The sequence below is a fragment of the Mercenaria mercenaria genome, chromosome 7 (genome assembly GCF_021730395.1).
Source record: "Mercenaria mercenaria strain notata chromosome 7, MADL_Memer_1, whole genome shotgun sequence".
Taxonomy (NCBI): Eukaryota; Metazoa; Mollusca; class Bivalvia; order Venerida; family Veneridae; genus Mercenaria; species Mercenaria mercenaria.
In genome coordinates this window covers 16,621,851-16,649,315 of record NC_069367.1, presented here as the reverse complement: position 1 = coordinate 16,649,315, position 27,465 = coordinate 16,621,851, and the positions used below count along the sequence as shown (strand labels likewise).

Below are 27,465 nucleotides of genomic sequence, written 5' to 3'. Positions count from 1 at the left end.
ATCTGGCTAACAAGGACCTTGTCAATTATGATGTCTCGTGTGAGTGTGATGGATCAAAGACAGAGAACAGTGATACGTACAGCATCGAAATTTGAATTGATTATCGGGTTTGAAATGCTATAAAATAAACTGTAACATTGTTAACATGCTAGTGCTGATCTTGGTCTTTTCAGTATCTTTTCTTAAACAACCATTTTTGAACTCGATCTTTAAGGTTTAATGTCTATTTCGCTGTCATACTTGAACATCCTTTAATGATACATTCAGTAAGTGTTAATGTCAATCATGAACCATCAGATTTGCACTTGATCTCATTATATTTTATTGTCCATTTTAACTATCACAACTGAATATTCCCTATTATTATTTTTAATAAGTTTAATAAATCATCTTTATCTTTGTATCTTTCAAGCTTGCCAGTAGACCCATGGTAGCATTCAGTTTGCGATCAATTATTACTAACAGACAGGAATAGATCATTGATAAGTTATTTCTCTGTTGTTTTTTTTCTGACCAGACAGAAACAATGCTCAGAATCTGTGCTATTTTGTGGAAAAGTCAACACTTGACTTGCATTGGTATTCTCAGCTGTTCCATTGGCTGCCAGAAAACAGCGAAAAACTTGGTTTCATCAGTGCATTCCGTCTTCATGCCATGTCGCCAGTCAATGACTTCGTGTAAAAATTCCATAGAAAGCAGCTTTAAGCAAGGGACACAACTGAAATAATGCAAGAAAATTCTAACATGATTAACTAGAGTTGTCACATTATACACCCACAATATGTCCTTATCACAGAACTAAGCCAATGTCAAAAGCCGAACTTGCTTGACCTTTAACCTACTAACCTCAAAATCAATAGAGGCCATCTGCTGGTCATGATCAACCTCCTCATGAAGTTTCATGATCCTCGACCAAAGCGTTCTAAAGTTATTGTCCGGAAAAGGTTTAAATGTTCCGGGTCACTCTGACCTTTGACCTTTGGAACTTGAAATCAATAGGGGTCATCTGCTGGTCATGACCAACCTCTCTATTAAGTTTTCGTGATCCTTGTCCCAAGCGTTCTGAAGTTATTGTACGAAAACCGTTTAAATGATCTGGGTCACTGTGACCTTGACCTTTGACCTACTGACCTCAATATCATTAGGGGTTATCTGCTGATCATAACCAACCTCCATTTCAATTTTCATGATCCTAGGCCCAAGTGTTCTCAAGTTATCATCCTTAAACTGTTTAACTGTTTCGTGTCATTGTGACTTTGACCTTTGACCTACTGACCTCAAAGTCAAACTTGACCTGTATTTTATCATGTTACACCCATGTAATTCTATACTTTCTAGCAACAATTTGAAATATCACCTTGACCTACTTATACTGGTCACAGCAACATGTGTAATTGCACCTAGTTACCACAGAAATTACAGTAACTTATCATTTTATACTTCCCAGAATGCAAGTGTGATGTAACCTTGACCCACAAGTTTCTATAGTAACTCATCATTTAATACTTCCTGGAATGCAAGTGTGATGTCACCTTGACCCACAAGTTTCTATAGTAACTCATCATTTAATACTTCCTGGAATGCAAGTGTGATGTCACCTTGACCCACAAGTTTCTATAGTAACTCATCATTTATTACTTCCCGGAATGCAAGTGTGATGTCACCTTGACCCACAAGTTTCTATAGTAACTCATCATTTATTACTTCCCGGAATGCAAGTGTGATGTCACCTTGACCCACAAGTTTCTATAGTAACTCATCATTTTATACTTCCCGGAATGCAAGTGTGATGTCACCTTGACCCACAAGTTTCTATAGTAACTCATCATTTTATACTTCCCGGAATGCAAGTGTGATGTCACCTTGACCCACAAGTCTCTATAGTAACTCATCATTTTATACTTCCCGGAATGCAAGTGTGATGTCACCTTGACCCACAAGTCTCTATAGTAACTCATCATTTTATACTTCCCGGAATGCAAGTGTGATGTCACTTTGACCCACAAGTCTCTATAGTAACTAATCATTTTTTACTTCCCTGAATGCAAGTGTGATGTAACCTTGACCCACAAGTCTCTATAGTAACTCATCATTTATTACTTCCTGGAATGCAAGTGTGATGTCACCTTGACCCACAAGTTTCTATAGTAACTCATCATTTTATACTTCCCGGAATGCAAGTGTGATGTCACCTTGACCCACAAGTTTCTGTTGCAACTCACCATTTTATACTTCCCAGAATGCAAGTGTGATGTCACCTTGACCCACAAGTTTCTAGAGCAACTTGTCATTTTATACTGACCAGAAACAGTTCCTCGGAATGCAAGTGTGATGTCACCTTGACCCACAAGTTTCTGTTGCAACTCATCATTTTATACTTCCCAGAATGCAAGTGTGATGTCACCTTGGTCCAAAAGTTTCTACAGTAACTCATCATTTTATACTTACCAGAAACAGTTCCTTGTGTGAAGTCACCTTGACTGATCTTCCTCCAACCAATCATTATTCGAGCTTGACTGTTAAACACACTCATCTTCTGTCCTGAAAATATACAGTTTCTCCTTTAGGGGGAGGTGACGTGTGAAGAATCATCAGTTAATAGGAACGCAGCTACTGACACATCTTACTTAGAAAAATGACTTTATGTATATCAAATTTGTGACATGTTACAACATAGAAGTGTAAAATAATACATGTGTTTTATTCCCTGTGCTTGTGATGATATATAGCACACACCAGAAAATATATTTCATATCATTTCTTTTGTATAAGTTTGATCCTTTTTCATCTCATTGATAATTCTTACAAATTTATGAAAAATGCTGATGAAAAATAATTTACTTAATTGTTCTTTACACCAACAAATCCTATTGTTTTCTGATACAAGCTTACATTGTTTTGTATATTTTTATGCAATTCATCAATCTTAACTGACTTAAACAAATGGCATGCAACTTTCTTTTTTAAATTGTATACCTATGAAACAGCAAATCCCGTTGTGAATGAAATAGGCGCAAGAAATAAACACTCTGATTACCTAAGAGATTATTATTTCTTAACTGTGCAATGAACACACATCTATGCCAGGATAGAACTTCAGTAGGGTTTCTGGTAAGCATTAAAAATTACATAGAAACAATATAACAAAGTTAACAACTATCTTTTAACAAGAGAACCATGAATTGCTGTAACTGCTCACCCAAGTTAAAGAGGTATTGTGGCAATCAGAATTTTTTAAAAAACTAAAATGGCATTATCAACCTAGGAAACAAGGATTTTTGAAATAAAAAATGTGGTTTCAGACATGAAAGTTTGCAAAGTGTCCACCATACATGAACAAAAAATAAGGCAAGCCCATGGTGGCCATGCTTTTTATGAATCCTGGTTATTTGTAAATCTTTGTTACAGGTTCATCCAAAAACATACCTGCAAAAATAATGAAATCTGACAAGAAGATTCTAAATTTCATAAATACATATAGAGAAAAAAGATCCATACCCCTGCTGGCCATGTTGTTTTTTTTATCAATTTAGAAAACAGCCAAACAATGTTGTACTTACAGAGAATCACCAAGAATTTTTGCTTAATTCCACTGAAAATTGGCATGCTGAGTAATATGTCATATAATGAAAATGTGACCTGCACCCTGGGCCATCTTTTTTGATGAATCAAGATGGCTTAAAAACTTTAGGTAGGTGGTAACTCAAGAACATTTCTGTGAAATCATTTTGAAATTCGGTAAATGGTTCCTGAGCAGAAGGTTTTTAAAGCATCCCCTTTATATATAAAGGGCAGGGTAAATTATCAAGCCACCATGCATCCCATTTTTTTTGACAAGTAGAAATTATACAAAAAGAACAAACCGAGAAATATTCCTTCAAAATAATTTCAGAATGGATCAGTACTTTAGGAAGAAATCTGTTGTTAAGCTTTCTACTTTCAGTTCTAGCAACCCCTGTGTGCAGCAGAGCAAGACATTTTTCATAGCAAGGAGCATTTATGTTAAATATCATCAACTTCCACAAGCCAATTTTAAAGTTGTTGTTTAAAGAAAATGTGAACAGACAAATGTTCCATCGACAACAGACAGTGAGTGATCACAATAGCTCAACTTGAGCATTTAGTGCTGTGGCGAGCTAAAAATGACTGTCTACTTTGCCAGGATAAGACATTCTATCTTAAATTTAACTGCTTTTGACAAAAGTGTACGCCTCCCTATACTGTATGAATGGCGCCTCCCTATACTGTATGAATGGATATGCAATATCTGGTCGCAACACAGAGACATGTGTTGGGGGATAGACAAACATGAAGCTGTTGAGCAACACAATGCTCTAAAGATACAGTTTCTATTTTTTTGAAAAGTTTGGTGTAGTACATATACATGAATTATACTGGATTTAAATATTACAGGAGTATCCTTGCAAAAAACTCATTAGTATGAATTGACCAGCACAGTGACATTGTATTCTGACTTGGCACTTATTCTACAAATACACTGTAGAGACTTAGTCCGAACAAACTATTGTAACAGCTTGACAGAAAAATGGTTGACAGGACAGACTGACAAACAGCACAAAACCAATATCTCTGCCCATATATGGGGAGACGTTATAACAATCAAATATTCCAGATCACTCTTCCTGTACTCATCAGCTGTCTGAGTATCTCAATGAATAAACAATGATAAAAACTTAGTTTGCCTTTTAGAAGTTAATGTCTAGAGATTTTGTGTTTCCTATGTTCTTTAAAAAGTGAACACTAATGCAAAGTTATATCACTGTTCCTAAAGTGATCATGTAGTAATGGAATGACAACAGAAGACAACAATACGCCATAAAAAGTATATTTTCTATATGTTTGATATTACAAAAACTCTTTGTATTTGTTCTGGTAAAGAAGCAAATCCAGAACGAACCTGCTCTCTCTCTATCTCTGACAATAAGAAACCATTAACAATAAATATGAGCTGCATCGGGCCATTTGGAGTCCTGTTGACATCATAGATGACATCGATAAATAGCAGGGGGTCGGACGTATATAATGTCTCTCGGGTTTTTAAGCGAGAATTCAATGTCATCTTGGCAGAAATGGCGATGTAAACAAAGAAACGGGAGGTTTTTCTTCAAAAAACATGTAAGTACATGCTTATTTGCCATTTGATCGAACTGCTTATATATTCTTTCGATAGCCACATGTGTAAGGTGAGATCGACACATTCGTTTTTGGTCGTACAGTTGACAGTACAAAAACTATTGAAGGGACTAATTGATTTGAAGTGACTGTTTTTGGATTTCTGTCATGTTTTTGTGTTAGTTTTGACCAAAACAGGCATTCTGCTCCTGTTAGATTGACTGTATTACGTACTGTATTAATATATCTCAAGTTCGGAAATGTTTGCACGTTTCTAAAACCTGGCATCACCGGTGTTTTTAACTTTAAGCATATTTGGATGTCTGTCAGGCCTATTTAAGCAAATTTAATGTATCAACTGGTTTCAAAGCATAAGCAAATCAAAGGTTGAAACATACATGCTAATTGTGAAAAAGTAAAACTTAACTTAAACCAATATTTGCATTTGAAACGCATATGCAATTTGAATACTGTGTTTACCGTGTTACATTCTAGACCCTTGTATGTAAAAAAAATGTTGGGTCTTAAATCACGTACAGTAAGATATGGTATAAAAAAATCATGTAGGAAGGAAACAAACCATACACTCAGTTCTATAGTTTAATAGGGGAATAATTTGTGATGCAAGGTCAAATGAATCAAGAGCCATGATGACCCAGTATCGCTCACCGGAGGTTATTTTTTGTTGTTGTTGTTGTTTGATGGCTGGGTTGAGCCTTATGAGGTGGATTAACACATTTGGGAAATGATGTGATATGACAATATCAAACATAAAGATTTTTACTTTTTACGGTGCAAATCAAACTTTACTCCAAGTAAACTGTCTCGATTATAAATATCTATATATTGTAACAAATCTTTACTGATTCCTCCATAGCGCTATAGATTACGATAAAAGCATACTGACTTTATTGCCGCGGCGGTCTGGGGTTCAATTCCTGAGGCGGTCATCTTTTTTTTTTTCTTGATTTGAAATTTTAAATTATTTTAAAAACAAAAACTTGTATTCTAATGATCATAAAATTAGCACAAAGTCTACAATAACTTATCATAAAATGATTTCTATTCCATACCCCCGAATCCAGGCTTTATTCTACGTTATCCAGATAAATGACATTATGCATTCACTTCCAGTTCATCAAGCGTGCAGAACTACTTTAACAAGCAAGATATTTATGACATGAACTACTATGTAGTCCAATTATCAAGTTTCAAATACCATTTTCAAACCTAACAGAAACAACACAACAGCTGTCTTACAAAAAATGCAGATTACCAGACAAGATTACAAGAAATGTCAGTTGTAGCTTTAGTAATTTCAAAATTTAATCCATCAATTCATTTATATGTCACTTGGACTGGTGTTTTTAATAACTAATGCATTAAACATCTCACTGCATTAACAAAATTGGTAATTGTTTTTATAAAGCACAGAAAATGCCTTATAACATTAGAAAACAAGAGGACCATGATGGTCCTGAATCGCTCACCTATCCCCACATGACCCAGTGTTGAACTGAGTATGACGTCGTTATTTCTATTATTTGACATAGTGACCAAGTTTTAGAGCACATGTGACCTAGATATCATCAAGATAAAAAATTCTGACCAATTTTCATGAAGATCCAGAAAAATATTACCTCTAGAGAGGTCACATGGTTTTTCTATTATTTGACCTAATGACCTAGTTTTTTGAAAGCATGTGACACACTTTTAAACTTGACCTAGATATCATCAAGATGAACATTCTCACCAATTTTCATGAAGATCTCGTGAAAAATATGGCCTCTAGAGAGGTCACAAGGTTTTTTTATTTTTCGACCTACTGACCTAGTTTTTGAACGCACATGACCCAGTTACGAACTTGATCTAGATATCATCAAGCTGAACATTCTCATTAATTTTCATGAAGATCCATTGAGAAATATGGCCTCTAGAGACATCACAAGGTTTTTCTATTTTTAGACCTACTGACCTAGTTTTTGACCGCACGTGACCCAGTTTCAAACTAGACCTAGATATCTTCAAGGTGAACATTCTGACCAATTTTCATGAAGATCTCTTGAAAAATATGGCCTCTAGAGAGGTCACAAGGTTTTTCTATTTTTAGATCTACTGACCTAGTTATTGACCGCACGTGACCCAGTTTCGAATTGACCTAGATATCATCAAGATGAACATTCTCACCAATTTTCATAAAGATCCCATGAAAAATGTGACCTCTAGAGATGTCACAAGGAAAGTTTACGCACGGGACGCACGACGAGCCGGACGTGCGCGATCACAAGCTAAATCTACATTTAACAAAATTGCAGTCCTCATCAAATTCATAATAACATATCTTTTGGAAATAAATCTTCAGGAAATTGCTCTATTACATCACATTAATATAACATTTTTTTACTTATAACGCATTTACCGGGACCAATTGTTGAATCACACAATAATATATCAAAAGGTGAACATTCTGACCAATTTTCATAAAGATCCCATAAAAATTATGGCCTCTAGAGAGGTCACAAAGTTTTTCTATTTTAGACCTACTGACCTAGTTTTGACCGCACGTGACCTAGTTTCAAACTTGACCTAGATATCATCAAGGTGAACATTCTCACCAATTTTCATGCAGATCCATTGAGAAATATGGCCTCTAGAGACATCACAAGGTTTTTCTATCTTTAGACCTACTGACCTAGTTTTTGACCCCACGTGACCCAGTTTCGAATCTGACCTAGATATCATCGAAGTGAACATTCTGACCAACATTCATGAAGATCTCATAAAAATTATGGCCTCTAGAGAGGTCACAATATTTTTCTATTTTTAGATCTACTGACCTAGTTTTTGACCACACGTGACCCAGTTTCAAAATTGACCTAGATATCATCAAGGTGAACATTCTGACCAATTTTCATGAAGATCCATTGAGAAATATGGCCTCTAGAGAGGTCACAAGGTTTTTCTATTTTTAGACCTACTGACCTAGTTTTTGATCCCACGTAACCCAGTTTCAAACTTGACCTAGATATCATCAAAGTTAACATTCTCACCAATTTTCATGAAGATCTCATGAAAAATATGGCCTCTAGAGAGGTCACAAGGTTTTTCTATTTTTAGATCTACTGACCTTGTTTTTGACCCCACGTGACCCAGTTTTGAATTTGACCTAGATATCATCAAGGTGAACATTCTGACCAAATTTCATGAAGATCCATTAAGAAATATGGCCTCTAGAGAGGTCACAAGGTTTTTCTATTTTTAGACCTACTGACCTAGTTTTTAACCCAACGTGACCCAGTTTTGAACTTGACCTAGATATCATCAAGGTGAACATTCTGACCAATTTTCATGAAGATATTTGAAATATATGGCCTCTAGAGAGGTCACAAGGTTTTTCTATTTTTAGACCTACTGACCTAGTTTTTGACCGCAAGTGACCCAGTTTCGAATTTGATCTAGATATCATCAAGGTGAACATTCTGACCAATTTTCATAAAGACCCCATGAAAAATGTGACCTCTAGAGTGGTCACAAGGTTTTTCTATTATTTGACCTACTGACCTAGTTTTTGAAGTCACGTAACCCAGTTTCAAACTTGACCTAGATATCATCAAGATGAACATTCTCACCAATTTTCATGAAGATCTTGTGAAATATATGGCCTCTAGAGAGGTCACAACGTTTTTCTATTTTTAAACCTACTGACCTAGTTTTTGACCGCAAGTGACCCAGTTTCGAACTTGACCTAGAATTTACCAAGATGAACATTCTGACCTATTTTCATAAAGATCCCATGAAAACTGTGACCTCTAGAGATGTCACAAGGAAAAGTTTACGCACGGACGGACGCACGGACGCTGCGCGATCACAAAAGCTAAAAATCATACATTATAACAAAATTGCAAGTCATCCATTCAAAAATTCTATATTAACAGAATCTTTTGGAAAATAAATCTTCAGAATTGCTATCCTACCATCCAACATTAAAATACAACCATTTCTTTCTTATAATGCATTTCATGACCAATTGTCTAGTAGCATATCACTTAGCAATATTATATCAATAATCTAGTTTTAGAAAGTTCCATTTTTGTATGTAATAAATCGGTGTGTTTGAAGAGTGATGGCCAGGGGCATTCATGCCTACTTTAAACACAACTATGTACTTCAAATCAAACAAGCTTTTTAATCAGGATTCATCTGTTTTTAAAGTTTGTTTTTTCTCTTTCAGTCACACTGTTTTAATTACAGTTGAATTGTATCATTACCTCGATATTATTAGCTCGATGAGATTTTTCAGTCTCGTTAACTTACCTGTTCTGTTTTTACACCTGGTTTCATTGATATCAAAGCTTGTCAAAAAATTTCCATGTTAATTATTTGTAAGGTGTGAAAATCAACCTATTGTTGACCAGCAATGTATTTATTATAATCAGGTTGGTTTTCGAGATTATTTTGTTATTTAATCTTTAACAGGCTGGTAACACTGCCCGATCGGGCTTATGACACAAAAAGTAATATTTCTTGACAAATAATAAAGATATTTCTTTCAAACTTGGTCCATTTATTAAGCATTACATATAATGCTTATCAAGATAGAAATAACTTTGTTGCCTTCAGTTTTGTTAGAATTACTTCCCTTTTTCAGATTTTTATGATGCATAATTTTGAAGTCCAAAAATATTATGTTTTAATGCAATGTTTAAAACAGAAAAGGGTTCAATGGCTTTCTAGTGCTCCAAACTTGTGTGCCAATACCTTTATTCTATATATTTAGCGTAAATACTTTGTTTCTAGTGCAGATGTATGAGCAATTTTTTTAGGACTAACATTTTTCTATAATGTTGTAAGTGAAAGCAGAGTAAAATGTTTACATTCATGTACTAGCACAATAATTTAGAGCATTAGAAAGCCATTTAACCCTTTTTTGTTTTAAACTTAGCATTAGAACATTGTTTTTTTGGACTTCAAAGATTATGCGTCATAAAAATCTGAAAAGGGGAAATAATTCTACCAAAACTGAAGGCAACCAAGTTATTTTTATTCTAATTTGTATCATTTGTTATGCTTAACAAATGGACTAAGTCTGAAAGAAATATCTTCATTATTTTTCAAGAAATATTACTTTTTGTGTCATAAGCCCGATCGGGCAATGTTACCAGCCTGTTTAATCCAATTTAAATATTAACAAGTTTGCATTTAATTCTCAATAATTAGTCTAAAACAGCGTGCTAGCAAGCAATAACTGAATAGGCAAGAAATATTTTTTCTGTTTGACAGAGTAAAAGTCTACCATTTTTGACTGAGTAACGATATGCGTATTTAACTGGCAAATTTTCGTTATCGAAAAACAATTAAAATGATGCATTTACGTTTTGTATTATTTCTTTCCCCTTTCAAACCCCCTAAAAGAAGGATTGGATATAATGACAATATAGCCATACACATATACAAAATGTAGTCCAAGATAGGCGATATCATTACGTCGAACTTCGGATACATGAAGTCAAAGTAAGAAATAATCTGTTGACACTAAGCTTGTCAATAGGACTTGAGAAATAGCATCACTATGATATTTTTCATCCACTATTCCACCTGTATATCACTTTAATCATTACGGCATGTTTGTTCGGTTTTAAATCCCAGCATAATAGGGCAAAAAATGACCCAGGTGTTTCTTAGGGTATTATACCAGTCACAAGCAGACACCTGGATAGATCAACTGACCTTGCACAGTGACTTTAATACCAGTTTAATACCTTCCTCATTTGGAAAAACATCACAACCTTGAGCAAAAAGATGGAACCCACAATGGTAAGGAATGAGCAAATAAAAGTCAGCAATTTCATTCACTAAGTCATGGAGGTCCAAGTCTCTGGACTGTGAGTTCAGAACTAAATTAATTATTTTATATTTGGCTGTATGAATACCTACCATCTGCACAGTGTCATCCAGTAAAAGACATCATATCACAGTTACATTTAAACGAGTTCCACTGCTGTTCACACCTACCTCCATTGTAACATGATGTAAATGCCAGGCAAGTCAACTCAGAGTTCTACTGCTGTTCACACCTACCTCCATTGTAACATGACGTTGCCAGGCAAGTCAACTCAGAGTTCTACTGCTGTTCACACCTACCTCCATTGTAACATGACGTTGCCAGGCAAGTCAACTCAGAGTTCCACTGCTGTTCACACCTACCTCCATTGTAACATGACGTTGCCAGGCAAGTCAACTCAGAGTTCCACTGCTGTTCACACCTACCTCCATTGTAACATGACGTTGCCAGGCAAGTCAACTCAGAGTTCCACTGCTGTTCACACCTACCTCCATTGTAACATGACGTTGCCAGGCAAGTCAACTCAGAGTTCCACTGCTGTTCACACCTACCTCCATTGTAACATGACGTTGCCAGGCAAGTCAACTCAGAGTTCCACTGCTGTTCACACCTACCTCCATTGTAACATGATGTAAATGCCAGGCAAGTCAACTCAGAACCTGAAATTATAAGGTAACATAATGTAACATAGCACAGAGTTATTCATATTTAAAGACAACAAAAAATGTTAATATCAAACACTGCAAGAAAATATACATGTAATTTTGACCACATTAGAATGTTTTGTTACTAATACCAACTACTTCAATAGAACAGTTTAATGCTTTTCCAGACTAATAAGTGTAGGAAATTTTTTATGTATAAATAGAATAATTTTCTCTTAACTAGAAGTGTTACATGTTTTCCTGGCTTGCAATATATCACAAAGTTTGTAGAATATACATCATATACTAGGTGTAAATAATCACATGTGGGAATTGTGGAATTTCAACTGATACATTCATTCCTTTGTCATTGACACATCTATTCCCAGATGTCTACACAATTCTGACTTATTTTGAAATGAAATCTGTTATATTGCTAAAAACAAAAGGCAGATCGAAATTTATTGCCAGTGACAACAAAATGACATCAATAAGGTGAATTTTCGATTGTTTATAACTGAGCAAATCTATGAAAATGTTTAAATAATTTAGAAATCAGGTGAATGACTATCTCTGGACACAGTGAGGTTCTGCAGTGGTCTCCTGCAATGTAACTATCAGCACAATAGGAATGCTGTATCCTGATTTACTGACTACAATACACTTCATTTTATTTGAATTTCATAAAATGTATATTTGCCTTATAGTTTTTTATGAAAAAGTGAAAATTTAAGCTAAATATAAAAAATCACATCAAGACTGACACTGTTCCCTTGGCAAGTCTTTACTACACATTTTTCTTTTCTGGTGCTTGGATCAAAATAATATTCTGCCTACCCTGTTGCATCATCTTCTGTAAGTACATTTAATAAAGGATTAAGTCTGCCTTCTGGGAAGTAACCAAAGGAGGCAAAACCAAGAACAGAGAATTTTTTCAAATTGCTTTCTGGGGAATCCACAAAGGTGGCACAACCAAGAATGGAGAGGGTTTCAAATTGCTTCCTGGGAAGTCAACAAAGGAGGCACAACCAAGTACTGAAAGGGTTTCAAATTGCTTCCTGGGAAGGCAACAAAGGAGGCACAACCAAGAACTGAAAGGGTTTCAAATTGCTTCCTGGGAAGGCAACAAAGGTGGCATAACCAAGAACTGAAAGGGTTTCAAATTGCTTCCTGGGAAGGCAACAAAGGAGGCACAACCAAGAACTGAAAGGGTTTCAAACTGCTTCCTGAGAAATCAAAGGTGACAGGTGAGAAAAAAAGACAGTACCAATGTTTCAAACTGCCTTTTGGGAAATCAATACAAAGAACAAAGTGAACGATTTCAAACTGATTCTTGGAAAGTCATGTAAGGCTGTACAATTTGTTCAGTGTATTATGGTTTTTTTTTTTAATTTGTATTTGAATACAAAAGTAACTACCATCTTTTTCGTCTGTAGTATATACATTTATATTTCCCAAACAGCTAAAAACCTATTTCAAAACAATAAATCCCACTAAACAATGAGTTGCACCATGAGAAAACCAACATACTGCGTTTGCAACCAGCATGGATCCAGACCAGCCTGTGCATCTGCGCAGTCTGGTCAGATCCATGCTGTTCACTTTCAAAGCCTATTGCAATTAGAGAAACTGTTAGCATACAGCATGGATCCTGACCAGACTGCATGGATGCGCAGGCTGGTCTGGATCCATGCTGGTTGCACACTATATTGGTTTTATCATGGAGTGGCTCAAATATTTGTCTCAGGGCCTCTGAAAATGAACTATGTGCTATGTTGATGTAGTAAATACCTTTAAAGCTGTTAAATACTTAGAATATTTCTACTTTGTTTCAGGAACCTGAAAAGATTTCATAGTGAGTTTTAATTGATTCTTCATTTCTCATTAAGTTCTACCAAAAATAGTTTGTTTTCATATTTTGTAACAGATACTAACAATATCTTTATAATACTAATTTAAAAATGTGCAGTTTATTTCAAAGTGTACTGTTTATTATGCTTTTTAGTGAATTACTGATACAGTGTAACTTCCGAAAACCGAACGACCTCCGGACCAGCCCAGAAGTTCGGTATTTGGAAGTTTCCGGAATTCAGAAGTTTTGAAAATTTGTAGGCAAAGTGGACGTGGTGCACAAGAGTTATATTTTCTTATATGTAGGATGAAGGAGATTATTATTGTTTATAAATAAGTTAATACAAGTATATAATAATTAATTAATTGATTCATTAATTATTTAATTACAAACATTAAGGATAATAAATACATAACAAATATAAAGACGACTATATACCTATAATAATAGCAATATTTTCCACTTAATTTTACCATCTCTTTGAGTCCTGAGTTCGTCAATATTTAATTAATGTTGATAATGTATATAAAAGTTTAATCGCTGTAACTAAATCAATTAAAACTCCGGTCTTTCTTTCATTCAAACCTCAGAACGTTTTTCACTGGTAAGATATTTAATTAATGACGTTTTCATAAATAGAATAAAAAATGAAAGTAATCGCCGATTACTTTCTTACTTTTGCATCAAATGATGATTGTATGAATGATTATAAAGCATGTCAAAACAAACAACTGCTGCTATAAGATAAACAAAAAAACATGTTGACAACTTGCCACGGGCATTTTTGGATGAACAGGTGACACTTTTAATCTGGCAAATAATTTGCTGTTCGGTTTTCAGAAGTCAATTTTAGTGTTAAAATATAAACGGTCTTTCAAAAATCGTCCGGTTTTCAGAATTCAGAAGTTCCGGTTTTCCGAGGTTAAAAATATATAGAAATAAGAACAGAAAAAAACGGGACCTTGAGTTTCATGTGGTTTTCAAAGGTTTCCGGTTTTCAGAAGGTCCGGTTTTCAGAAGTTACACTGTATATAACAGTAAACTTTCTCAGGGAAAATATTTTAGATATTTTCAGAGTGCAACACCTAGTTAAAAATATATATTAAAAAAAATACATTCTTCACTGGTAAAGTACTTCATATGGGTACAGTTGGATAAAATCATTGAAAAGAATGGGAAATAAAAAATAATTTAATTCTTATATCATGTCAAATTAAAATATTTTTCACTAGTGAAAACCAGATGCAATATAATCAGGAGCAACTACCACACTTTAATAAAAACATTGAATCAATGAAAGATATTTGAATCAATGAAAGATATTTCAATGTCACATCAAAACAAATAAAATTTTATGTCCTATTATAATTATGTCTGCATTTCCAGTGAGGTAGACATAAAGTGGAATAACTCCTGTGTTACAATACTGTATATAGGTAAACTAAATCAAAAGCTGTTAAAATGTTTCAACAAGCTGCTATTGATCATTTTCTTTTATCTATGTATTTGCAGGCATTATGGAGAAATCTGTGCTGGTAACCCTTTTGATAACATGCTCACTAGTGACTTTAACAACTGGTGAAATGTCAACACTGAATCAAACAATGAAACTGCTACAGGACCTCATGGAAAATTACGACAATAGATTGCGACCTGTTTATGAGCAATATCAGGCAGTATATGTACATATTGATTTTAGTCTGGAAAATGTGCGATCATTTAATGACGTTTCCGGAGAAATTGTACTTCTGGGTACATTCAAAATGACATGGTTGGAAGAAAGATTTCAATGGAAACCGCAAGATTATGGAAACATTACTGAAATTATTTTACCCAAAAATGATGTTTGGCATCCAGACCTATTTATGAGTACATCTTTGAATACACTGAGTCGACCAGGAGCAGCTGCATCCAAGGTTTCCATAAAATTTGACGGAAATGCTTACATGAGAAGTACAGACTTACTAACGTCAGTTTGTCCAGCTGATGTCCAGAATTACCCAAACGACCATCAAACATGTACCTTAATAAGTTCCAGACATCCCAACTCTCCCGATCCGATCGGGTTTCTCCCGATTCTGGTTGTAAAACCCGATCACCCCGATCAGAAGTCTCAATCTCCCGATTAAAAAAAAACAACATAAACACACAAAAATTATGAAATAATCCGCTTCTTTGCGCCTATCTGATACTGTATCACTACTGACGAGTCTGTAAACAACAGCTTTCGGATATTTTCGCACCTTATTCTACCCGTGCTAATTATTGTTTATTACACGATTTAACAAAGCCAGGTGTTGATTAATGTGTCACAGTTGAAATTAAAATCCAGACATTAGATATCTAATTAAATTCAATCAAATTTAGATTAGAAATTATACTGGCTTTACCTTTTTCTGTAACTTTTTGAAATCGAAAGTAGATGGTCGCCGAGTCAACCTGCTAGGTTTTAAAAAACATTTCTCTTAAAATCATTTTGATAAGAGGAAATGTCATGGTAAATTTTAATATCACTTACTATTAAATTATGTTAAACTGTCTTTGCATCATAACAATTTGTCAAACACATCCTTTTAACTGGAGATTTAGGCAAATCTACGAAAGTGTAACAATACCCGGACATTCAGTTTTGGATAACAGGATTTTGATCAATAAAAGTATTTGAGCCAGGGGTTTTAAATACTGGTTGACAGGGATGAGAATCAAACAGGAAATTTTCTATTGCTTGAACTTTTATTCTTTTAGCTATACACATTTTGTTTTTACAGTTCTAACAGCTGTACTGTTTGTCATGTAAAATTCACCTGGGGAGTCTTCTTTCCAACAAAAGTGCAGGTTTAATTCTCAGTGGTGTTTTGAATTTAAACATAGTGCTTAAAGTGCCATAACTATTTAATTTTGCACAGAAGGCTTCATGTATTATTGTTCCAAAACATTAAAAATGCATGAATAATAAGATATAGACAAGTGAATTTTTTTAAGACTAGTGATTTTATAAGGGCAAATAAGTTTATATTATCATTAGATTTGTTAAAAGCTTCGTTATCATGAACATTATTACCGCAGTAAAATATCTCCCACTTGAACACCTCAATCTCCCACTTTGGAAAGCAAAAACTCCCACTTGGCATTCAGAAAAAGTTGGGATGTCTGAATAACTATTCCATCAGGATATACATCCAGCCAAATGAGACTGGCTGAAACCAAATCAGTTATTGAGGATATACCAGCAAATAACGAATGGGATATCTTGGAAATTCTTACATATGCTGGAAGGGGGGAATTTAATATAGAGATACGCTTGAAACGTCACAGTATGTATGGATTAATGACTATGAAAATTCCAATTCACTTGCTAGGAGTACTAAATTCTTGGGTGTTTTTTCTACCTCCTGATTCTGGAGAGCGAACTTCATATTCAATAACTACTTTTCTTGCTTTTACTGTGTACATGGGAATATTGACGGACAACATGCCCAAAGGTTCAATGCCAGTTGCAAACTTGATGTTTCACGTGTTTATCATGCTGATATACAGTGCAACAATCCTCCTGTGTACAATCATATCTCTACAGATACACACAAATCAGGGCAAGAAACCTGTTCCAAGTCATACACAGAAAGTTATCAACCTCCTGTCATTCTCTTGTCTAAGAAACAGAAAAACAACTATTTCTAGCATGGACTTAACTCAGAATAACACCAAATGTCAAATTTCTACAAATGCAGAAACAACAAAGCAAAACAAACAATTTCCTTTGCAATGTTTTTCTACTGAATATATGGACGAGGCACATTTGGAGAAAATACCAGAAAAAGATTTGCCAGCATCATCTACAGAACGTCTATGTGATCCAGCCAGTTATGTAGAGGAGATGTCTTGGACACATGTCGGAAACATTTTTGATGCATATATGTTGTTTTTTTTCATCCTATGGTTCAGTATTGTGACAATTATTTACAACATTTAACATCAGAATGAAGTATATAGGTAAATATTCTGAATTAAAAAAAAACGCTTCATGTGACTTCATATCTGATATATACAAGAATACAGGGCACGTCATTTAAAGTACTTCATACCTAAATAGATATATATTTCTCAGACTGACAGCTGAATTAAATTTTCTGATTATGAAAATAAAAACTTTTGACTTTTTTCATATCCTTGCATTTGTATTGAAACATGACCCTGACCTTGAGCCAATATGGCTAAAAGTTACATTATTCACATAGGCCAATTATGAGGGGTGTTCAATAAACACCCGTTAAAGTGCTCTCATTTCTTCACATATTATCTAAAATTGATGAAAGTATGAGGAAATATTTAATTCAATTTCCAAAAAGGTTTTAAGTAAATGCTAGTCTCCATAGCAATGTAATGTGACATCTGGCTTAATTTTGTCTCTTTTCCTATTTTACATTTGCTAAATCATTACTTGCCACTTTCCTATTTTGAAAAGGTGGGTTAACATTTACTTGAAATATGAGCATTATGCCAGTAACATCAAATCATTATAAAGTTGTTAAAATGTCTGACCGTCATACTGTTTTGGTAGGAGCCTCAGTGGCCGAGTGGTTAAGGTCGCTGACTTCAAATCACTTGCCCCTCATCGATGTGGGTTCGAGCCTCACTCAGGGCGTTGAATTCTTCATGTGAGGCCATCCAGCTGGCTTACGGAAGGTCGGTGGTTCTACCCAGGTGCCCGCTCATGATGAAATAATGCACAGAGGGGCATCTGGGGTCTTCCTCCACCATTAAAGCTGGAAAGTCGCCATATGACCTATCATGTGTCGGTGCGACGTTAAATCCAACAAAACAAACAAACATACTGTTTTGATCATTGTCTGATATGAAAATCAGTGTTGGATAAGGGATATCATTAAAATGTCTGGCAAGCAAATTGTTTTCAACACTCATGTCTGAAAATAAATTTTGAATGGAGATCAGCGATAATGTTTCGTGTTTTGAATTGAAAATCAAAGAAAAGACATATATGCTGTATAAGGCTAAACAGCATTTTTATTACTGATTTTTTACAAATCGTATGTCAGATGGCAATAAAGTACACATTTTGAAAATGAAAGAACTCTTTGATATGGATATACAGTAAAACATGGCTCGCTCGAGGTCGCAAGGGGATGAGCAAAATGCTCGAGTTATCCATGGATTCGAGCGACCCAAACATTGACCAACATACGAAGAAAATTTAATTTTTTTTTACCAATTGTCATCGGGGAGCATTTGCAGAGTAAACAGTGATTCGTAATAATAACATACTTGTGACATTTAAAAAAAAAACGTATTACAAACGTTATCTATGATAGACGTTTCAATATGTAATTTGTAAATGGCACATGTGAAGAAACAACTAAGACTTTTTTATTTTTATTTATCAACAAGTGTATATCAGAATTATCGTCTCAGTTTTATGAAAAGGCTTTATTATTTTCTTCATTTGCATGCAAACAACTGCTGATTAAAATACTACGATCTCATAACTATCTTCTCGATCCCAAAGAAAAAAGGTTTTAAGTGATCAGTAATTGAGCGAAATTTGATCAATAAAACTTTTCTTCAGCCTTTTATCAATAATTAATCTCTTTATAAGATGAAATATACCGACAAACAAACATCTAAGATAGTTGGGGAGTAGACCACGCAATTCTCACGGTGTGTGAAAATGTTTAACCGACACATTTTGACCGCCGAAGGTGTGAAAAATTTTGACACCTCTGCTCGAGTTTGCCAGAAGAAACGAAGAATAAATTAATACACAGGGACCAGATGTCATGCTCGAGCGATCGAGTTATCTATGCTCGACCCAGCCATGGTAATTTCACATAGAAAATAGAAGGAAATCGGTTTGGACCACATTAATTGCTCGAGCGAGCCCGGGTGCTCGAGTCATCGATGCCCGAGCGAGCGGTGTTTCACTGTATGCTTTATAGTTCAGTGTCCTATATTTCATCAATACCACAGGGGCATTACATTAAAAAAGATTTTATATATTTCAGGCATATGATCAAGAAACACTGAATCACTTGTATTAAATTAAATTTTGTTTGGCATGACAGTGTCATAATGATGTTGGGCTGCTATAGCAGTAACGACATTGCCAAAGAAACCATAAATAAAAATTTATGCGGTGGTGGTAATGGAATACTAAGACATAGGAAACTAAAGGCCTTTTTTTAGGTGGGAGCTCAATGAGTGTGTTGGTGGTGGGGGAGGGGGTTATGTGGGAAATGAGTAGGGGGGGATTGTGTATTGTGTTGCACTTCTCAAGAATAAAAGTGATTTTTGTTTGACGGTGTGGGGTGGGGGGAGGATAATGTGTATAATTGAACTCCTAATATCAACTCATCATCACCCACCTATATTCCAAGTTCAAAGTAAATATCTTGAATACTTTTTTGTGCTCAGAACACAAAATAAAAAGAACAGATCTGAACCCAATTTTTGACCTTGACCTTTGACCCACTAACCAAGTTCATGTACTCTGCACATCATCACATCACAACTTACCTTAAGTATGAAGTCAATACCTTGAGTGGTTATTAACTTACACTCATTGCACAAAATATGAATGACAGATCTGACCTTGCTTTGACCTTGGCATTTGATCTACAGTCCTGGTTCATGTACTCTGAACATCATCTCATTACCACCTATCAATATGCCATGACAGAAGTCAGTAGAACAATTTTGACCTTTGAGCTCCATTTGCAACCATGACCTTTGACCAAACAGCCTGTTTATCTTTGTATTGCCACCTATATACCTATACACCAAGTTTAAAGTCAAGATCGTGAATGGTTATTGAGTTATGCTCTAACTAACTGCTCAACCAGGAGGTCTTGGGTTTGAACTAACTGCTCAACCAGGTGTTCTTGGGTTTGGACTAATTGTTCAACTCAGAGATCTTGGGTTTGAACTGACTGCTCAACCAGTAGGTATTGGGTCTGAACTAACTGCTGAACCAGGAGGTGTTGGGTTTGGACTAACTGCTCAACCAGGTGTTTTGGGGTTTGAACTAAATCTTCAGCCAGGAGGCCTTAGGTCTGAACTAACTGCACAACCAGGTATTCTTGGGTTTGAACTAACAGCTTACCCAGGAGGTCATGGGTTTGAACTAACTACTTAACCAGGAGGTCTTGGGATGGAACTAACTGTTCAACCAGGTCTTGAATCCAAACTGACAGCTCAACCAGGTGTTCTTGGGTTTGAACTTATTGTTCAACCAAGAGGCCTTAGGTCTGAACTAACTGCACAACCAGGTGTTCTTGGGTTTGAACTGACTGTTCAACCATGTCTTGGATCCGAACTAACTGCTCAACCAGGTGTTCTTGGGTTTGAACTCACTGCTCAACCAGGTGTTCCTAGGTTTGAACTAACTGTTCATCCATTAGGTCTTGGATCTGAACTAACTGCTCAACCAGGTATTCTTGGGTTTGAACTAATTGCTCAAACAGGAGGTCTTGGGTTTGAACTTACTGCTCAACCAGGTGTTCTTGGGTTTGAACTAACTGCTCAACCAGGTGGTCTTGGGTTTGAACTGCTCAACCAGGAGGTCTTGGGTTTGAACTAACTGCTCAACCAGGTATTCTTGGGTTTGAACTAAGTGCTCAGACAGGAGGTCTTGGGTTTGAACTAACTGCTCAACCAGGAGGTCTTGGGTTTGAACTAACTGCTCAACCAGAAGGTCTTGGGTTTGAACTAACTACTCAACCAGGAGGGGTTGGGTTTGGACTAACTGCTCAATCAGGAGGTCTTGGGTTTGAACTAACTGCTCAGACAGGAGGTCTTGGGTTTGAACTAACTGCTCAACCAGGAGGTCTTGGGTTTGAACTAACTGCTCAACCAGAAGGTCTTGGGTTTGAACTAACTACTCAACCAGGAGGGGTTGGGTTTGGACTAACTGCTCAATCAGGAGGTCTTGGGTTTGAACTAACTGCTCAGCCAGGTGTTCTTGGGTTTGACACAACTGCTCAATCAGGAGGTCTTGGGTTTGAACTAACTGCTCAGCCAGGTGTTCTTGGGTTTGACACAACTGCTCAATCAGGAGGTCTTGGGTTTGAACTAACTGCTCAACCAGGTATTTTTGGGTTTGAACTAACTGCTCAACCAGATGCTCTTAGGTTTGAACTAACTTCTCAACCAGGTATTCTTGGGTTTGGACTGACTGCTCAACCAGGAGGTGTTGGGTCTGAACTAACTGCTCAACCAGGAGGTCTTGGGCTTGAACTAACTGCTCAACCAGGAGGTCTTGGGTTTGAACTAACTGCTCAACCAAGTATTCTTGGGTTTGAACTTACTGCTCAACCAGGTGTTCTTGGGTTTGAACTCACTGCTCAACCAGGTGTTCTTGGGTTTGAACTAACTGCTCAACCATTAGTTCTTGGCTCTGAACTTACTGCTCATCCAGGTTTTCTTGGGTTTGAACTAATTGCTCAAACAGGAGGTCCTGGGTTTGAACTAACTGCTCAACCAGGTGTTCTTGGGTCTGAACTAACTGCTCAACCAGGAGGTCTTGGGTTTGAACTAACTGCTTAACCAGGAGGTCTTGGGTTTGAACTAACTGCTCAACCAGATGTTCCTGGGTTTGAACTAACTGCTCAACCAGGAGGTGTTGTGTTTGAACTAACTGCTCAACCAGGAGGTCTTGGTTTGAACTAACTGCTCAACCAGGAGGTGTTGGTTTGTACTAACTGCTCAACCTGGTATTCTTGGGTTTGAATTAACTGCTCAACCAGGTATTCTTGGATTTGAACTAACTGCTCAACCAGGAGGTCTTGGCTTTGAGCTAACTGCTCAACCAGATATTCCTGGGTTTGAACTAACTGCTCAACCAGGAGGTGTTGGGTTTGAACTAACTGCTCAACCAGGAGGTGTTGGGTTTGAACTAACTGCTCAACCAGGAACTGTTGGGTTTGAACTAACTGCTCAACCAGGTGTTCTTGGGTTTGAACTAACTGCTTAACCAGGTATTCCTGGGTTTGAACTAAGTGCTCAAACAGGAGGTCTTGGCTTTGAACCAACTGCTCAACCAGGAGGTCTTGGCTTTGAACTATCTGCTCAACCAGATGTTCTTGGGTTTGAACTAACTGCTCAACTAGGAGGTGTTGGGTTTGAACTAACTGCTCAACCAGGTATTCTTGGGTTTGAACTATCTGCTCAACCAGGTGTTTTTGAGTTTGAACTAACTGCTCAACCAGGAGGTCTTGGCTTTGAACTATCTGCTCAACCAGATGTTCTTAGGTTTGAACTAACTGCTCAACAAGGTGTTGGGTTTGAACTAACGGCTCAACCAGGTTTTCTTGGGTTTGAACTAACTGCTCAACCAGGAGGTGTTGAGTTTGAACTAACTGCTCAACCAGGTGTTCCTGGGTTTGAACTTACTGCTCAACCAGGAGGTCTTGGGTTTCAACTAACTGCTTAACCAGGTATTCTTGGGTTTGAACTAACTGCTCAACTAGGAGGTCTTGGATCTTAACCAACTGCTCAACCAGGTATTCTTGGGTTTGAACTAACTGCTCAACCAGGTATTCTTGGATTTGAAGTAACTGCTCATCCAGTCGGTCATGCCTTTGAACTAACTGCTCAACCAGATGTTCTTGGGTTTGAACTAACTGCTCAACCAGGAGGTCTTGGGGTTGAACTAACTGCTCAACCAGGAGGTGTTGGGTTTGAACTAACTGCTCAACCAGGAGGTATTGGGTTTGAACTAACTGCCCAACCAGGAGGTGTTGGGTTTGAACTAACTGCTCAACCAGGTGTTCTTGGGTTTGAACTAACTGCTTAACCAGGAGGTCTTCGGTTTCAACTAACTGCTTAACCAGGTATTCTTGGGTTTGAACTGACTGTTCAACCAGGAGGTGTTGGGTCTGAACTAACTGCTCAACCAGGTGTTGGGTTTGAACTAACTGCTCAACTAGGAGGTCTTGTGTTTGAACTAACTGCTCAACTAGGTATTCTTGGGTTTGAACTATCTGCTCAACCAGGTGTTCTTGAGTTTGAACTAACTGCTCAACCAGGAGGTCTTGGCTTTGACCTATCTGCTCAAACAGATATTCTTGGGTTTGAACTAACTGCTCAACCAGGAGGTGTTGGGTTTGAATTAACTGCTCAACCAGGTGTTCTTGGGTTTGAACTAACTGCTCAACCAGGAGGTGTTGGGTTTGAACTAACTGCTCAACCAGGTGTTCTTGGGTTTGAACTAACTGCTTAACCAGGAGGTCTTGGGTTTTAACTAACTGCTCAACCAGGTATTCTTGGGTTTGAACTAACTGCTCAACCAGGAGGTCTTGGATCTGAACTAACTGCTCAATCAGGTGTTCTTGAGTTTGAACTAACTGCTCAACCAGGAGGTCTTGGCTTTGAACCAACTGCTCAACCAGGTGTTCTTGGGTTTCAACAAACTGCTCAACCAGGAGGTCTTAAATCTGAACTAACAGCTCAACCAGGAGGTGTTGGGTTTTAACTAACTGCTCAACCAGATGTTCTTGGATTTGAACTAACTGCTCAACCAAGTGTTCTTGGGTTTGAACTGACTGCTCAACCAGGAGGTCTTGGGTCTGAACTAACTGCTCAACCAGGAGGGCTTGGGTTTGAACTAACTGCTCAACCAGGAGGTCTTGGGTTTGAACTAACTGCTCAACCAGGTGTTCTTGGGTTTGAACTAACTGCTCAACCAAGTGTTCTTGGGTTTGAACTGACTGCTCAATCAGAAGGTGTTGGGTTTGAACTAACTGCTGAACCAGGAGGTCTTGTGGTCTGAACTAACTGCTCAACCAGGAGGTCTTGGGTTTGAACTAACTGCTCAACCAGGTGTTCTTGGGTTTGAACTAACTGCTCAACCAGGAGGCCTTGGATCTGAACTAACTGCTCAAACAGGTGTTGGGTTTGAACTAACTGCTCAACCAGGTGTTCTTGGGTTTAAACTCACTGTTCAATCAGGAGGCCTTAGGTCTGAACTAACTGCACAACCAGGAGATCTTGGGTTTGAACTAACAGCTTAACCAGGAGGTCATGGGTCTGAACTAACTGCTCAACAAAGAGGTAACTGCTCAACAAAGACATCTTTGGTTGGTACTAACTGCTCAAGCAGGTGTTGAATCTGAACTAACTGCACAACCAGGAGGTCATGGGTTCGGACTAACTGTTCAACCAGGAGGTTGTACATTAGAACTAGCTGCACAAGGAGGTCTTGTGTTTGAACTAACAGTTCAAGAAGGAGATCTTGGGTTTGAACTAACAGCTCAACAAAGAGGTCATGGGTCTGAACTAACTGCTCAACCAGGATGTCTGGGGTTCAAACTCAACTAGGGCCAAGACTTACTACTGGATTTTTCTAGGAACTGGACTTGAGATTGAAGTAACACTTTGAAAATCAGATTCATTCAATCAATAAATTTATTTATTTATTATACCAGATTTATATAGCGCCCTTTTCATGATCAATTTCACGTTCAAAGGCGCTTTACACAGTCCAAATGCAGCCACATATGCAGGGCGCATAATTCATCCGACACAGAGCGATCTGACCAGAGGGACAGAGTGAGACAAAGCCCCCATTACAGAGAGATCAGAAATCAGATACAGGCTTGTCCGGCTAACTTAGACTAGCTCGTTGCGAATAGACAGCCTGGTTCTTTAACGTGCCCAGTGTATAGCACTGATACTTGCAAGGATTGCCTTGGTTCCTGACCAGTACACCTCTAGTTGGGTGGGAAACACTGAAAAGTGTTTCTGAAAATTCCCGAGTAGCTGCCGGGGATTGAACCCCCGACCTCAGGATTGGAAGGCCAGTGTGCAAACCACTGAGCTATCCGTCCACCAGCCAAACTGAAAATTTAAATGCTTGAATGAAATTTGATGACTCTGCAATGTTCAGGTTAGGCTGACTGCATCTGTTGGCAAGGCTTGTCACAACACTCAGTTCCATCTCTGTATCATTTTGCCATGTGGAATACTGAGGTATTAGTTTTGACACTGTAATATATTGCTTGCATATCTGCCTGTCAGAATGTTATAATCCACAGCTATACTTTTCAGCAACATTTAAATGTTTGGTCTATTCCAAGGCTAAGGCATACTGTTGCAAAGTGGTTTTGGCTGCCCAGCTAAAATAAGCCGCCACTTTCCGCAATTTAATGAAACATTTTTATTTGAAAAACAGCAATCAAGTTTGCTTGCCTTACCATTCCATCTGTGATAAAAACAATGTTTGGAGTGTTCTTCTTCTGGTAGGAAAGTTTGATGTTGGTGTGACTACATCAATAACAACAAATACAGCAAAAGCATGATTGCTAGGCTTCTGTTTAATTGCGATTAATTAAGATCTTTATGACTAAGGTGAGTCTTACTGAATTCTCAGAACAGAAAGATTTCATATCCTTGAAAAAGTACAAACACAGTAATATTAAGAAGTACAATGCACTTGAATGCATACCTGAACATCCACTAGTGACTGAATGTGCTGACGTCTGCTCAACATATGTTGCTGCTTCCAGGATATTAATATTCTCTCCGTTTATATCAAATGATGCAATACATCCTAGAAATTCATTTCTTGACATAATCTTCACAGACAGAGAGAAAAATCATGACTTCACTAAACTGCCTATGTGTAATGGCTCTTTTAAATTAAAATGTCTGGTAGAATATCCTTTCATATCTTCAACTGTCCAGGGTTATCATCAACACGTATTTGCTGCTGATCCATCTGGGGACGGAACAGAGACACATCATGCCATTTATTGTCAATTAATGCTTCTGGTGTATTGACTAGAATTCTCTTTGTTCCTCCGCCCATGTCATAAATATAATTCAAAAACCCTTGGTACAATTCTATTGCTAAAAAGTCTGGTCCTAACCCAGAAAACAGAATGAGCCCATCTCGCTGTTGGGTTTTGAACCTGAAATTAAATGAGAAATGTATACTATTTGATTTGAGAAGCTGTTGTGTCAATGTAACATAGGCCTCTTGAGATTCAAATGTAATAGCGTTGTGAACTTACAGGTTTCCATCATCGAACCTGTAAGAAATTAAAACATCAATGTACACATCAATTTTCCTTGAAATGATAAATTTACAGTTTGAATCCCATACAACTTAAAAGTTATTCTTGTGAATGTCCTCTTAAGTTATAGGTAAAATATAATTCTAAAGGTATAAGGTATGGTAGAAGGAAATTTTTGACTTGAATAAATCTTATTGCATTTTATGTGAAAAGGAAATTTAATTTTTACCATAAAAGAAAAGAACAATGATTTTACCTAGAAAGTATACTGAACTGTTCTATAAACTTCTGATCTATTTGTGTCAGAGACTGTTTACCTTGCAGTAACATCTATGTTTTCAATGTATTCCCCATCTGTCTCCCTGGCCATATCAAAGAAATGGTTTCCATTAGAGACAAACTGCTGCATGGCTCCAACAAACCAAGGGTGCTGCCATATTGGGGCATCGTTCTGCATTCCCCTTGACATGCTATTTGACTTCTGTGAAGATCTCGAGGACACTGTAAAATCTGAAGGAAAAATGGTTAAAAAAACAGTCCTTAGGTATGGATGGAGTACCTGACTCCAAGGAAGAAGTTTGCAGGTTTGAATCGAGATTAGATCATTATTTTACCAGGTCTCCTTGATCCTTTATCCTAACTAAGGTGTGAATACTAGTTTGAATACAGAGATCAAAATCATAAAGTGTATCAACTTGAATTGTTAAAACTATCTCAACACTCAATTCTATATTAAGGTAGTTTTGCATGTTTAAAAAACTGGAAGTGATGGCATAATGTCATTTATCCGGAAAACGTAGAATAAAGCCTGGATTAGGCATAAAGAAATAAAAATCTGTTTATAAATTGATGGAACCTGTGAGTAAATTTAAAACAGTGGCACTGTTGCTATATTTCTTAAGTCAAAATATGATATTAAAACATATGACGTTAAAAAAATCAAAATAATGTCTTAAAATTAGCGTAAAA

At 36.8% G+C, this 27,465-nt stretch overlaps 2 protein-coding genes across 3 annotated transcripts in view; one reads left to right on the top strand and one right to left on the bottom strand.

Annotated features, from left to right (window-relative positions):
- Nucleotides 1–27,465, top strand: part of LOC123554834 (methanethiol oxidase-like) — a 136,292-nt gene that overhangs the window by 92,914 nt on the left and 15,913 nt on the right. The window lies entirely within an intron of this gene.
- LOC123554837 (contactin-associated protein like 5-1-like) lies at nucleotides 78–26,944 on the bottom strand. Of its 2 annotated transcripts, none has more exons than XM_045345200.2 (5): nucleotides 26,814–26,944; nucleotides 25,926–26,511; nucleotides 11,527–11,634; nucleotides 2,449–2,541; nucleotides 78–718 (listed from the first exon to the last, which is right to left on the bottom strand). In XM_045345200.2, exons 2-5 carry the CDS (start codon nucleotides 26,050–26,052, stop codon nucleotides 702–704), a joined length of 345 nt encoding a protein of 114 aa, XP_045201135.1. In that variant the 5' UTR covers nucleotides 26,053–26,511; nucleotides 26,814–26,944; the 3' UTR covers nucleotides 78–701. The 2 variants fall into 2 exon arrangements, with proteins under 2 accessions (XP_045201135.1, XP_045201136.1); XM_045345201.2 differs by having other exon boundaries at nucleotides 11,590–11,634.

What these genes read in the sequence shown, in the direction of transcription:
- LOC123554837 (XM_045345200.2), bottom strand. Translation starts at nt 26,052, where the DNA reads ATGTCAAGAAATGAATTTCTAGGATGTATTGCATCATTTGATATAAAC. An exon ending in AGTCACTAGTGGATGTTCAG is followed by an intron (nt 11,635 to 25,925) that starts GTATGCATTCAA and finishes TTATAATTTCAG; the next exon opens with GTTCTGAGTTGACTTGCCTG. An exon ending in AACGTCATGTTACAATGGAG is followed by an intron (nt 2,542 to 11,526) that starts GTAGGTGTGAAC and finishes GTATATTTTCAG; the next exon opens with GACAGAAGATGAGTGTGTTT.